The sequence below is a fragment of the Nomascus leucogenys genome, chromosome 10 (genome assembly GCF_006542625.1).
Source record: "Nomascus leucogenys isolate Asia chromosome 10, Asia_NLE_v1, whole genome shotgun sequence".
NCBI classification, from domain to species: domain Eukaryota; kingdom Metazoa; phylum Chordata; class Mammalia; order Primates; family Hylobatidae; genus Nomascus; species Nomascus leucogenys.
In genome coordinates this window covers 73,897,085-73,911,060 of record NC_044390.1, presented here as the reverse complement: position 1 = coordinate 73,911,060, position 13,976 = coordinate 73,897,085, and the positions used below count along the sequence as shown (strand labels likewise).

Below are 13,976 nucleotides of genomic sequence, written 5' to 3'. Positions count from 1 at the left end.
CATTAGACATTGCAAGGTTAGTGTCTTTTAATAAAGACAGTGCATAATGGCAAAGAGCTATGAGGATTCAAGTAACACTTTTGTATGGATTTGTATTTCATTCATCACAGCAACATCACTCCACATATTTGAAAAAGAAAAAAATATGGGCAAAACAAATGATGCATTTTTCCAGGGCATAAAACACCGCTAGAACCTATGGGGAATCCCCTGAACCTCATGAGTAACTGCAGCCTAAAGGGACCTCCAGCCCTCAGGTGGGGAAGCCCTTCTTTGAATGGAATCATAAAAGACTTGAACCTAAGATGAAGCTTTGTAATTCTGCAAAGTGTACGAAGAGCCACCCAGGGGAACTGCTGAAAGGGGTTTTCAGCTGAGGTGTTAAAGGAGTAAAGAGGGAGGAACACAGGCTTTGGAGGCAGACATTAGCTCAGTTTGGGCCCCACCATGTGCCAGCTGTGTGACCTTGGGGAATGGGAGATAACCAAACAAGTTTCAATTTCCTCATCTAAAATGGGGTCACTAACACCTTCTTACCTACCTACCTACCCTGGTTGTTGTGGGGATTACACAATACAGTGCTCAGGATATTGTGGGAACTCAGCAAAGGGTAGCACCCTTCCTGTTCTTTGAGAAAACAGCTGCTAAGGAAATCCCTCTTTAGATCTTTTTTTTGAGACGGAGTCTCGCCCTGTCACCCAGGCTGGAGTTTAGTGGTGCGATCTCGGCCCACTGCAACCTCTGCCTCTCAGGTTTGAGCGATTCTTCCACCTCAGCCTCCCAGGTAGCAGGGATTATAGGTGTACGCCACTATGCCTGGCTAATTTTTGTATTTTTAGTAGAGACAGGGTTTCACCACGTTGGCCAGGCTGGTCTCGAACTCCTGACTTCAAGGCCCACCTCGGCCTCCCAAAGTGCTGGGATTACAGGGTGTGAGCTGCTGTGCCCAGCCTCTTTAGATCAAATTTTAAAAGTCCAGCAGCATCCTTGGAAAGTTACCTACCCATGTTCCTCTCTGTGGGGATAAACTGGTATCCTGTGTGTGACGGAGGAAGAAGGCACATGAGTGTTCCTCATACAGGGCAGCTGTTGGGAGTTCTCAGCTGGGGACCCAGCAGCCGTCGTCACTGTGTATGTTAGAGACCACGTGTAAGACTGCATTGCTCCTGCAGAGACAAATTAAGACGTCTTAATCATTAACATTCTCATATCCCTTGTTCTTCCTTAGTTTAGTGGCTTCCTTTGTTCTTAAGTTGAAGGCCAAAATCTTTATAAGACATGTATCTCTGACTCTGCTGAGCTCACCAGAGGCATCTTCTATCCCCTGTCTTTGTTTTATCTGGTCCAGCCACAATATCTTTCATTGTCTCCAGAGTACCACAATTCCCAGCACCTCAGGGCCTTTGCACGTGCTGTTTCTGCTGCCTTGTTACCCACTCATTCTTCCTCTCACAGTCCAAAAAGCTGTCCTCTTCCTAACCCCAGACTAGGCCAGATCCCTCACTGTACTGTAGGCCTAAGTGGTGCCTACTGCAATTTGTAATCCTACACCCATTAGTGAATGTGATTTGATTAATGGCCCCCTCACCAGACAGAAAGCACCATGAGGGTAGGGGCCTGGCCTATTTTGGCCACCAATGGATTCCCAGTGCTTAGTACAGAGCCTGGTCACCAAAAGACTCAATAAAAATTTTAGAAGGGAGAAAAGGGAAGGGAAGGATAGGAAGAAAGGAAGGGAAGGAGAGAAGGAAAAGGAAAGCCTGGGGAAATATAGCTTAGATAGGCACTGCAAATTAACTTTTCAGCGCTCAACTCAACAGGTGTTAAGGATCCAACAAATTGCTTTAAGCAAACATAAGTAAGATTATTGGGCTCTGCCAGCTCAGGTCTTTTTGAAGATTATTAGACAGTGACCTGGACAGTGACCTATTCCATACAAATTATGAATTCTCTTTGTCTATTTTTTATTTTTTATTTATTTTATTTTATTTTTTTGAGACGGAATCTTGCTCTGTCGCCCAGGCTGGAGTGCAGTGGCGCGATCTCGGCTCACTGCAAGCTCCGCCTCCCGGGTTCACGCCATTCTCCTGCCTCAGCCTCTCCCAGTAACTGGGACTACAGGCGCCCGCCACCATGCCTGGCTAATTTTTTTGTATTTTTAGTAGAGACGGGGTTTCACCGTGGTCTCGATCTCCTGACCTCGTGATCCGCCCGCCTCGGCCTCCCAAAGTGCTGGGATTACAAGCGTGAGCCACCGCACCCGGCCTATTTTTTAATTTAATTGGATACCTTGAAAGTGCTAAAGACTGGGGGATGAAAACCTGACAAAATTAAATGCTTAATATTTTATGAGATGGTTAGTCTTTTTTTTTTTTGAGACAAGGTCTCACTCTATCACCCACGCTGGAGTGCAATGACATGATCATGGCCCTCACTGCAGCCTTGACCTCCTGGGCTCAAGGGATCCTTCCACCTTAGCCTCCCAAGTAATTGGAACTACAGGTATGTACCACCATGCCCAGCTAATTTTTAACTATTTTTTTTGAGATGGAGTCTCACTCTGTTGCCTAGGCTGGAGTGCAGTGGCACAATCTCAGCTCACTGCAACCTCCGCCTCCCGGGTTCAAGTGATTCTCCTGCCTCAGCCTCCTGAGTAGCTGGGATTACAGGCGCACACCACCATGCCTGGCTACTTTTTGTATTTTTAGTAGAGACAGGGTTTCACCATGTTGGTCAGGCTGGTCTCGAACTCCTGACCTTGTGACCCACCCGCTTTGGCCTCCCAAAGTAATGGGATTACAGGCGTGAGCCACCGCGCCTGGCCCTTAAATTTTTTATAGACACAGGGTCTCACTATGTTGCCCAGGCTGGTCTTGAACTCTAGGTCTCAACTCCATCCCATCCTCCCACCTCGGCCTCCCAAAGTGCTAGGATTAGAGGCATGAGCCACCACTCCTGGGCTAGAATTTTTTTTAATGATAATTTAATAAATCATTAATAGCAATACTAAACTCATCAGACAACTTAATTTCTGATAAATTTTAAAATATGTTAATATGGTGGAAATAATTAAACTTGTTTTAGATGGCAGAGGGAATGGGATTCAACATCCCCCTTTAGGTACATGGAAAACATGAAAGAATTTAAGGGAGGACATTTTTAAGGTGAAGTAAAAGAGAAAATTAGATCTCCCATTCTGTGTTTTCTGCAGCAGACCACTTCTATCTAAAAACTCCTCTGGGAAGATAAAGGAAAGGTTTTCATTTTAAAAATTAGTCCATTCCATCCCAGGGACTTTGCAAATAGCATATGAGAGGAGCTGCATTGACATGGAGCAGTGGGAGGAAGCAGAGTTGGTGGATCAGTGCTGTGCCAGTTATGTGACAGAGACTCGGTAAGGAATACCCTTGAAGAAATGTGGAAATGGTGTCTTATTTTAAATACATTGGCTTATTGTTAAAAGAACCCTTTGGTGAGCCCTTTCATAAATTGAAGAATCTTTTAGAATGCAAATAATGTCCTTTGTTGTAATGAGGTGACAAATATTTATTCTAAGAGTATGAAAGGAGACACCATTAGTGAGCATCTCTTACAGACCATGCACTGTGCTGACTGCTTGTCACACACCTTTAAAAGAACGTTATCCCCCATTTATAGATGAGGAAACTGATGGTTAAATCCAAAAGAATTTAAGGGAGTGTATAGCAATATAAAAGATTCGAGACAATAAAATGGAAGTGGGAATGAAAGAAGAAAGAAAAGCAGAATTAGAGGCAAAAAATGCAATTCAGAATGAGGTGAAACATGCCAGCCAAATTCTTCCTATATGTGAACTTTAAACTTAGATATGAGTTTTCCAGGAGCCAGTGCTCCCGGAAGCCTGAATAGTTAGGAGCACTAAGACTGACGATTGCTCAGGAGTTTACTGTCCTCCAAATTCAGAGCAAACAGAAATACCTTTATGAACTGTTCAACAATGTCCTCAACACCCTTACAATGGACTTCGTCTTGATTCTAAGGATGGTTCCTTTTGTCAACACTAACTGCAGGCTAATGGCATCACACAAAAGGCCAGTTCAAGGAAACTTAGAATGTTAAATAACTTGCCCAAGGTCCCAGAGTGAGTGGGTGGTTCAGTCGGGCTCTGAACCCACACACTTTCTGCCACACACTTTCTACTCTCTACCGTTATGTCTCTTTGCTCTGGGTTCTGATTCTGCCAGGTACTAGCTATAAGATCTTGGGCAAGCCTGTTAAACTTTATGAGCTTCTGTTTCATCATCTTTAAAACAGGAGTAATAATATCCATCTTGCAGGACTGTTATGAGGATTAACTGAGATAATATATGTCAGAGAGTTTGGCACGTGGTAGGCTTTTAATGGTATTCAAGCACTCTTCATTATGAATTCAGGTATTCTTATATGAGAACTTCTTATAATAGATATTTCTGTATTTCTCATTTCAGACCCCAAGGAAGAAAGGCAAGTTTCTTAGGTGAGATTCTATTACCAGGGATGAAACATTTGAATAGCAACAGTAATTTAGCCAATTACGGCAAATTTCTAAACATGTTTTTCTATAAAATTACTAGCATCCCTACTCACCAGCACAGCTGAAAGTACCCCTTCCTGCTTTGCACATCTATTCCATATTCTTCCCCCAAAAGATAATGACTTTAGCAGGCTACACGTTAGGCTTGATTTATAAGTACAAGAAAATGGGAAGGGAAGATCCCCAAAATGATCACAACTCAGATGACTGGATTATGCATAATTGCCCTCCTCTATGTTTTGAACTTCATGTGAAATTATATTACTGTTATAGTTTTTTTAAAATGTCATGTTTATTAAAACAGGTTATCATTGAGTGGTGGGATTGAGGAGAGTTTTAAAATGTTTTCCCTTATTTTACTTATCTGTATTTTTCTGTAATGAATGTGTCTTGCCTCCGTAAAAAGAAAAACATTAATACATTAAACAAAGTTTAGAATTGGAAATGGAATCAGAAAGGGTGAGAAGTTTGGGAGAACAATGAACCAGCCACAACAAGCAAGTAATTAACCCTTGAAGCCTCTGGGACCTCAGGCGAGCACAGCGAGGTCAGTGGATATTTAAATGGGGCAGCCAAGGAAACCAAAGCATGTTTTTTTCCAAGCAGTGGGAAGAAGTCATGATAATAGCCATCACCTGAGAGAATGCAACAGGAGTTACTTTTGTGTGAGCCCCGGAGCGCAGCAACTGTTCCTTATTCATCTCTGTATCCCCAACAGAGGGTGTGCCAAATAGTAGGTGTTCAGTAAATTTTCGTTCCATTGAATTTGTTGTTGAAGGAGTAAATGCTGCTAGAAATAGACGTTATCAAACAAAAAGCTAGTGCAACTCTTGGAAAAATGGGCTCCTGTGGTCTGGGGAACAAAACCCCTAAATGGCCATGTGCCAGCAATCTAACACATCCACTCAGGCAGGCTTAAGCAGATTAACACCTACTGGCTTGGGTGAGAAACCCTTTTTGCCTGGGGAGCAGAAAAGAACACCCCTTGAATTCCCTTTCCTACCAGTGAGACCTCCAGTGAGAATTGCTGCTGCTGCTTTTCTAAGGAAGCTAATAAAAGAAAATCTGCGCAGCTTACAGTTTGTGCTTAGTTTTTAAGACAATTCTAATGCTTTTTATTTGTCGGTAAAACAAGAGCAAATCTTCCCTATTTGTTCAATTCACATATTTTTCTCTTATTCCCCCCTTCCCTCCTCACATTTCTATTTATTTAAAGGTCTGAGGATATTTGATATTTGAGAATCCTATAAAGATCCCAAGAGGAGCAGTTGTTGGTCACCTTACAGTATTGAAACTGCTACAGGGGAACATTTTCTTCCCCTCCCATCCTCAACAAAACACTCTTCTTCCCCAAGGTTGCTTTGTTTTGGAAGGGGTTTTAAGCACAGGACAGGAAGGGTACTCGGAATATAATAGACAATCAGTAATGATTTGTCAAATAAATGAATTAATGATCATCCAACATAAACCAGATCTCATGCTCATTTCCTTTTATACATTGACCCATTCAGTCTTGACAACAACCTTTTGAGGTAAGTAGTATTACCTCCTTTTTCAGGTGAGAAAATTGAGGCCCAAGAGGTTAAATGACTTGCTCAGGTAAGTGGCAGAGTTGGGATTTGAATTCAGGTCTGCCCAACCCCAAACCCTTTCCATAGCAATGTTTCTTACAGTTGAATGTGTATTTGCATCACTGGAGATCTTGTTAAAAATGCAGATTCTGATTCAGTAGATTGGGAGTGAGGCCCTTATATCAAACTTCTAAATGATGACAATGTAGTTGATCTGTGAACCACACTTTGAGTAACAAGGCTGTATAACATAACTGCCTCCTGTCACACATCCTGTATGTTAAGGGCCATTAAAAATCAGAAGTTGGCGAGGCGCAGTGTCGCATGCCTATAATCCCAGCACTTTGGGAGGCTGAGGTGGGCTGATTTCTTGACCCCAGGAGTTTGAGACCAGCCTGGGCAACATGGTAAAACCCTGTTTCTACAAAATACAAAAGCTGGGTGTGGTGGTGTGTGCTTGTAGTCCCAGCTATTTGGGAAGCTGAGGTGGGAGGATCACTTGAGCTCAGGAGGTGGAGGCTGCAGTGAGCTGTGCTCACGCCACTACACTCCAGGCTAGGCAACAGAGTGAGATCCTGTTTCAAAAACAACAATAACAACAACAACAAAAACCCAGAAGCTTTGAGATTCTGCTACAGACTTGTGAAAATTTAGAGTGCTTCCCAAGCTACCTGGCTGTACCCTTTTTTCAGATCTTGGACTGAATCCTTTAACCCAGGGGTCCCCAACCCCAGGGCCAGTACCGGTCAGTGGCCTGTTAGGAACTGGGCTGCACAAGAGGTGAGTGGTGGGCAAGCAAGCATTACTGCCTGAGCTCTGCCTCCTATCAGATCAGAAGCAGCATTCGATTGTCACAGGAGTGTGAGTCCTATGAACTGCACATGCAAGGGATCTAGGTTGCACACTCCTTATGAGAGTCTAATGCCTGATGATCTGAGGTGAAACCATCCCTGCCACCTCTTCCCCAGTCTATAGAAAAATTGTCTTCCACAAAACCAGTCCCTGGTGCCAAAAAGGTTGGGGACCACTGCTTTAACCTTTTCCTTAGGAGGATTCTGTGAACCATCACAGATGTTGCTCAAGTTTTAACCTAACCTACGCCTTTTGTTTGTAAGCTCCTTTAAGTGTGTCAAGATTCTAGAGCTGCTCTGCCCTTTCCTATACCCACTCCTGGCTAGTGAAATTTAAATGAATTAAAACTAAATACAATTTAAAATTCAGTTTCTTAATTCCACTAGCCACATTTGAAGTGCTTAATAGCCACAGGTGGCTAATGGCTACTGTTTTGGATAGCTAAGATAGAAATAATTTCCATCTCATCAAAGAAAGTTCTATTTGGACAATGTTGCTTGACAGTATTTGCTACTAAACAAGCATTTCCTGTAATTTTCATGACTGAGACAGGGAAAGAAGACTATATATGGTTATTTACCTGTATCTCTAGGTATGTCATTGGCTATCATCTTTTTTTTGTTTTTTGAGACAGAGTCTCACTCAGTCATGCAGGCTGGAGTGCCAGTGGCGCAATCTTGGCTCACTGCAACCTCCGTCATTGGCTATCATCTATCCTTAAGACAGCAGTGTCTAAAGAGACCTCCTATTGAAGCTAGAAACCTCATCTGTTTTGAGTTACACTTTACCAATAGTTCCATGGTCAAAATCTGATTGACAGAACTGACCAGGGGCAGCAAATGAATCAGTTCCTTCTTATGTTGCTGCATAATCTAGCCTCTGCCTATCTCTGCAACTTCCTCTCCTGCCACTCTCTTCCTTATTTATTATATACATTTGCCAGTTCCCACTATGCCAAGCTCTTTGCTGCCTGAGGCCTATGCACATGCTTTTCCCCATCACACAGAAAGTTCTTTTTCCCTCCCCAACCTCTATGTAGCTGGCTCCTTGTAAAGGAGACCTCCTTCAGGTCTCAGATAAATGTCACCTTGTCAGGGAGGCATTCTCTGACCACCAACTAAGGTAGGTCCCCACTTTATACTTTTTCATAGCACACTATCATTTTCACACATAGCACTTTGACCATTTGAAATTACACCTTTACCCGGCAGTTTACTTCTGTATTGACTCTTACCCACTAGAATGTAAGTACCATGCGGGAAGTGACTATAACTCCTTTTTTTCACTTCTGTACTCCCAAGGACTTGGTACAAATTAGACACAAAATATATATTTATTGAATGAATGAACAAATGAATGAATGAGGGAGCCCAAAGTCCCAGCAGCAAGCTAAGATTTGATTTTGTGATCCAAAAAAAAGAGTCGATTAAACAATCTATTTTCAATCCCAGCTTATTTTTCGTGATTCCATTCCTTTAAAGAAAAAGAAGCAGCAGGGATGAAAGAAGGAGGAATTCACTAGCAGTGACAACTCCGAGGTCCTGTAAATGAGTCATCACAGACTCTACGGCAGGGCTGAAGTGTTCATCCTATCCCACTCGGTTTAGCTGCCCTCAGAATAACTGGGCTTTTGTTATTTGGAAAGACTAAGGGTCGGTTATCTTTGTTACATCCTCAACTGATGCAGAGAAGATGCAGCTGGGCAGGCCAGATGTTCTACAGTTAGGGCCATTTATGAGGAATTCGCTTTTATTTCATTAAGTATCCTAGTATCTCAATGATTTCATTTGCTGGTTTTGTGTTGCAGGGAACCCATGGTGGGAAGTTGAAAACATGAGTTTAATAGTTAACTTTTATTGTCATTGCTGAAGGAGGGAATACTTAAAATGACATCATAAACGAGGTTTTAGAACCCTTTGGTGGCCCTATGGGACAGAGTAGGAGCTTAACGTTTTGCTTGAGATGACATTAAAGAAAGGCAGCCCAATGTCATGTTAAATAGACTGATCAGTTTGGCACTGCCTGCCATGCTCCCAAGGAGGAAAGGAGCCAGTTTTCCTTAAGAAAGTTAAGGTTTCTAAACTTTGCCAACTTTGCCAGGTCATGAGGGAGCGTAGCAAGCCTACAAATTTGGGGGAGAAAATGGACAGACAGGCTAGATCTTACCTTGCGGAAATCTGTTGGAATGGAATCCTTTAACCAGCCTCTTATCATGACATTGCCGTAAAGCCAACCAAAATTGGCCATATATCAGGTTTAATTTTAGGTACCTGAAATTTATTTCATTTCCCTTTCTTTCCCCATTAAAAAAAATCAATTAATAAGTACAGTCAATAAAATATATTTAGAAACGTGGACATGGAACTAGACGTAGATACAGATAAGCAGAGTGAGTGTTTTCCTAGTGAGTCATAACTCATTATCTGTACTACCTTGTATTCCCTAATCCTTGTATCGAAGGATGCCAAAAGGTTATGTGCAATGAATTAATTTTAGCTTTGTGCCACCAAGCACACATAATACTGTTCCTTTTTCACAGCTGAAAAATGGAGAAGTGTCCATCCAAAGTGGGACATTTATTTGTTAAAGAGTCCCAGGTACTTGACTGGCCTTGATTCTCAACAAGTCAAACCTGGTAATATTTACATTGTCTGATCAACGATATACTGGAAACCCAACAAAATAACTGGGTCACATAAAATTTCCCATATTAATAAGATTTTAATAAATTTTTAAAGCTAACAGTTGTTTCATTTAATTTTCCTCCCCTTTTCTTTCTTTCTTCCTGGTTTTGGTCCTTTTTATGAAATTGATTTTTCTGTTTTTATTATAAACTACTTCAAAACTTTTTGGAAAGTAGATGGGATATATAAGTCAAGCGATAATTTTAAAATAGAAATAATAATTAACTGGGCATGAAAACCGTGTGCTGAGTTGACTTTTTTATAAAAAGAAACACGGCAAATACATTTTATAAGATTTACATAATTGTTTTACAATTTACACTATTGTTCAATGAAAATTTAAGAAGCCTGCCATAATAGATTTCCTAATATTTAGGTTTCTAGCATGGGTACATAATTTGTGCTTTATAATATGCCTATATAATCATACATGTTGTTAGGAAATTTGGTTTCTTTTCTCCAAGACCATGACCCACATTACATGCCCAGATCCAGTCTAATTTAGCAATGGAGTATTTCAAAAGTGGTACTTGAGAAAAATATCATACATAGTCTTATATAGGATGACATTTTTAGTGCCCTGTGGAGATATCTGAGAACAAAGCTGGAATGTGCCAAAATCTTCAAAGCTTAAAATCATCTGAAGAGAACCTGTTTCACATTTGTATTTCTAAGAAGCTACTTTTATGGCTCTTGAACACATTGCACAGAAATATCTGAAGCCATTTATGATATTCCTGTGGCCTTGTCTATCACACCTGCCATAACTTGAGGCCTCCACATTGCTTCAAAGAAAGCCAGGCACACTCACTAGCTGGATGAGAACTATGAGAAGATCCTAGACATCTTTCTTTCACACTCTTCCCTCCCATCCCTTATTCCCTTAGAGTCTGTCTCCTTATTTGAAATGTTGCTACACTTTGAGAAACATTTCATCCAAATGGTTTCTGCTTCATAATGCAGAACTGTTTTATTTGTATAATTTCCGTTTATTTCGGAAGTTAGGATATTATCACTAGCAGACTCGTGTGTGTCTCCCTGGTGATGACAGGGATATTTGGGCAGGATTATTTGGGTATATGGCTCTTTCTTTAGGGAGAAAGGAGACTCAGGATGGTTGCCTAATAATCCCAATCTTTGAAGAACTCCTGAGAGCTGCATGAAGAGCTCCGAAAGGTACTTAAATTCTCTTCCCTTTTAATGTTCGGTGAACAAAGACATTCTTTTCACTACACTTACTTTTTCTGAGCCTTCTAAGCAGGAACCACAACAACCCACTATGGAAAGAAAATGGGAGGGAGGTGGGAGCCTGATCACATTCTTCCTCCTCAAAGCAGAAAACAAAATACAGTTTGAGGTGCATCTATATAAATAAATATGGCAATCTCAAATCTAAATTTCCACAGAAGAGGGCTCTCTAGCTGTGTACCCAAAGTGAAATCAAAGCTTGATCTAATGCCATTTATCAACAACCCAGCTTTTCAATACTTTGAAGAATCCAATTTCCTTAGCTGTCCCTGACAAAGGCCTACTGAGTTTATTGGCTAGTACACAAGATAGCAAGTCCTTCCAGCTTCTTAAGCATCCACTCAATCCCTCTCTAAGTAGGTGTAGTTCCATAGAGAGAGGAAACTTTGGGGAAGGAATTAATCAAAAGTCTCCAGGATATATACTTTTAAGTTTCCCAAAAATAACATGCTCTCTCTTGCCTCTACTTGGAATACCTTTTCTCCCCTCTCCTTCATGCTCCCATAATACTCTGACCCTTCTTCCAACCTAGCACCCCTCACACTATATTGTTACTGTTGGTTTGCTCATCAAGAACCTTAACCTCTAAACATAAACTCCCAGGGGGCAGGGACCACACTTCTATTGTTTGCTATTGTATCACCACCTATCCAAAAGTGTTTAGCACGCAGAAGCCACCTGAGAAATATTTTTTGGAGAAATGGATAGATATGTGAGTAAATGAGTAAATGCTCCTGAATGGAGCAATCTGACCCTATTTATTTGGTCCTCAAAAAAAAAAAAAAACAAAAAAACAAAAAAACTTTAGTTCCAAGTCTATTCTGGAAACAGTCCTAAATAGAATTAGGATATAATTAAGTCCATGCTGTGAGGGTCTGGAGGAAGATTCTAACTTGGAGGGTGGGGGAAACATCAAAGGAGGTGAGTAGGATTTTATCAGGCAGAGGGTAGAAGGAGGCTAGCCCAAGAAGAAGGAACAGCATGAGAAGTGATTTGGAGAAAGAGAGCTCTTTAAGGCTTTTAGAGTGAGGCAGTGGGTTCTTTGCCCCAGCACTTTAAGGAGGCACAAGCTTCATTAAAACGAGACTTAGTGAGTAGTGTGACAGAGGACAGAGTAGAGTCTGGAGGCAGGGTACCAGCTTGAGAGTCACTGCGGATGTCCATGAGAGATGGGGGTGGCCTGAACCAGAGGCACAAGTGGGATGGGAAGGAACAGATCAGTCTAGATTAGTATTAGAACAACTGGACTTGGGAAGTGTGATGGAGAATGCCCGCTGTCGCCCCCCAAAGCTGTTTCCCCTTCCCTGCCTGGGTACATGCTGTTCTACATTTCCCAGCCTCTCTTGCAGTTACATGAGGTCATGTGATTAAGTCCTCGCTGATGGAATATAAGTAGAAGTGACGTGTGCCACCTTCAGGCCAGGGCTTTTAAGAGAGTCGGTTTTCATCCTCCATGCTCTTTTTCCATTTCTGCCAGCTGGTTGCAGACTTAACAAAGCCCTCAGGCAGTGGTCCTTACCCTAGTGAGCATCAAAATCACCTGGAAGTTTGCAGAACAAGATTCCTGGGCTCTGCTCCTAGAGTTTCTGATTCACTGGGTCTGCAGTGGGACCAGGTAAGAGCATTTCTAATAAGTTTCCAAGAGATACTGATACTGCTGGTCTGTGGATCAGTTTGGGAAATACTGCCCTGGAGTATGTGGGAGCTTAATATTGAAGGAGCATGTGTTTCCAAATGGCCGCATTACAGAGATCCTCCTTTATGACTGAATACCCTAGCAGTACTGTCTTCAAGCATGAAATAGATTTCTGTTGTGTTAACTCCACCCGTGTTTGGATCTATTTGTCACACCAGCTTAGCCTACCCTAACTAATACAGGAGTTGAGGGAGAGGAAAGATTTGAAGCTGACTCCTGTATTTGTTGCCTGGGTAACAGGAGGGTAGTAGAGCAGGTTTGGATGGAAAGATAATAAATTAATTATCACAGCCTGACCAAGCCCTCCACTCCACAAAGCCTGGAATCTTTGTGAGGTCTTCCCTGATACTTCCAGCCACATAGAATCTCTCCTTCCTTGGGAACCTCATAGCATCAGTTTATATCTCACTTATTGCATATACCACATTCTTCCTTCCATAACAGTTGTCTCTGTACTTTTCTTTATCCTTGTGTTCCCTCTTGGTAGCAAGGCCTTGGCATATTAATCTATTTATCTCCCATAGCACCCAGCACAGGACTTGGTACATAAGATGTCCTAACAGGGGAAAAAAATACATGTGTGTACATATATACATGAATAAACATATATAGGATTCTGGATCCAAAGTTTTCAATGTAGTTTTTTTTCTTTACACTTCAAAAGTATGGTTTCAGATATTGAATCTAATGTTGCAGATGAGAAGTCTGATATCAGTCTGGTTCTCTCTCCTTTGGAGGTTATATGCATTTTCTTTGGGGACGCTAATAAGATTTCTTTTATCTTTGATTTTCTTCAGTGGGCTTAGAGGTAATTTTTTTTTCCATTTATTCAGCACATGTTCAATGAGAGCTTTTGGTCTAAAAAGCCTTGTCTTTATTCCATTTTATAAAACTCTTAGCTATTACATCTTCACTTTCCTTCTATTCTTTCTCTGGAACACATTAAATGAATATTAGAATTTCTGAGTTTTATCAGTCCTTTTTCTTAACATCACTTTTATACTTACTATTTCTTTTTGCCACATTATCAGAGAACTCCTCAGATCAGTCTTTCGGTTTACTGATCTCTTTCAGTTGGATCTAATTTTCTAATATTCAACCTATCGAAATTATTATTTCAACAATTATATATTTCCTTTTGAAGATCTTGACTCTCATGGGTATGATTTCTTTTTCTTCTTTCTTTCCTTTCTTTCTTCTTCTTCTTTTTTTTTTTTAAACAGGCTATCACCCAGGCTGGAGTGCAGTGGCCTGATCATAGCTCACTGCAGCCTCGAACTCCTAGGATCAAATGATCCTCCCATCTCAGCCTCCACGACAGGTGCATACCACCATGCCCAGCTAACTTTTTTAAAAAGTTTGTGTAGAGATGG

The 13,976-nt window shown here is 41.3% G+C and overlaps 1 protein-coding gene across 4 annotated transcripts in view; it reads right to left on the bottom strand.

Moving 5' to 3' along the window:
- RFX4 (regulatory factor X4) overlaps nt 1–13,976 on the bottom strand; it is a 177,117-nt gene that overhangs the window by 13,122 nt on the left and 150,019 nt on the right. For all 4 annotated transcript variants that reach the window (XM_003269965.3, XM_030821303.1, XM_030821304.1 and 1 more), the window contains one exon: nt 1,004–1,166. In XM_003269965.3, the coding sequence (XP_003270013.1) occupies nt 1,004–1,166 (163 nt within the window). The remainder of the gene's footprint in view (nt 1–1,003; nt 1,167–13,976) is intronic.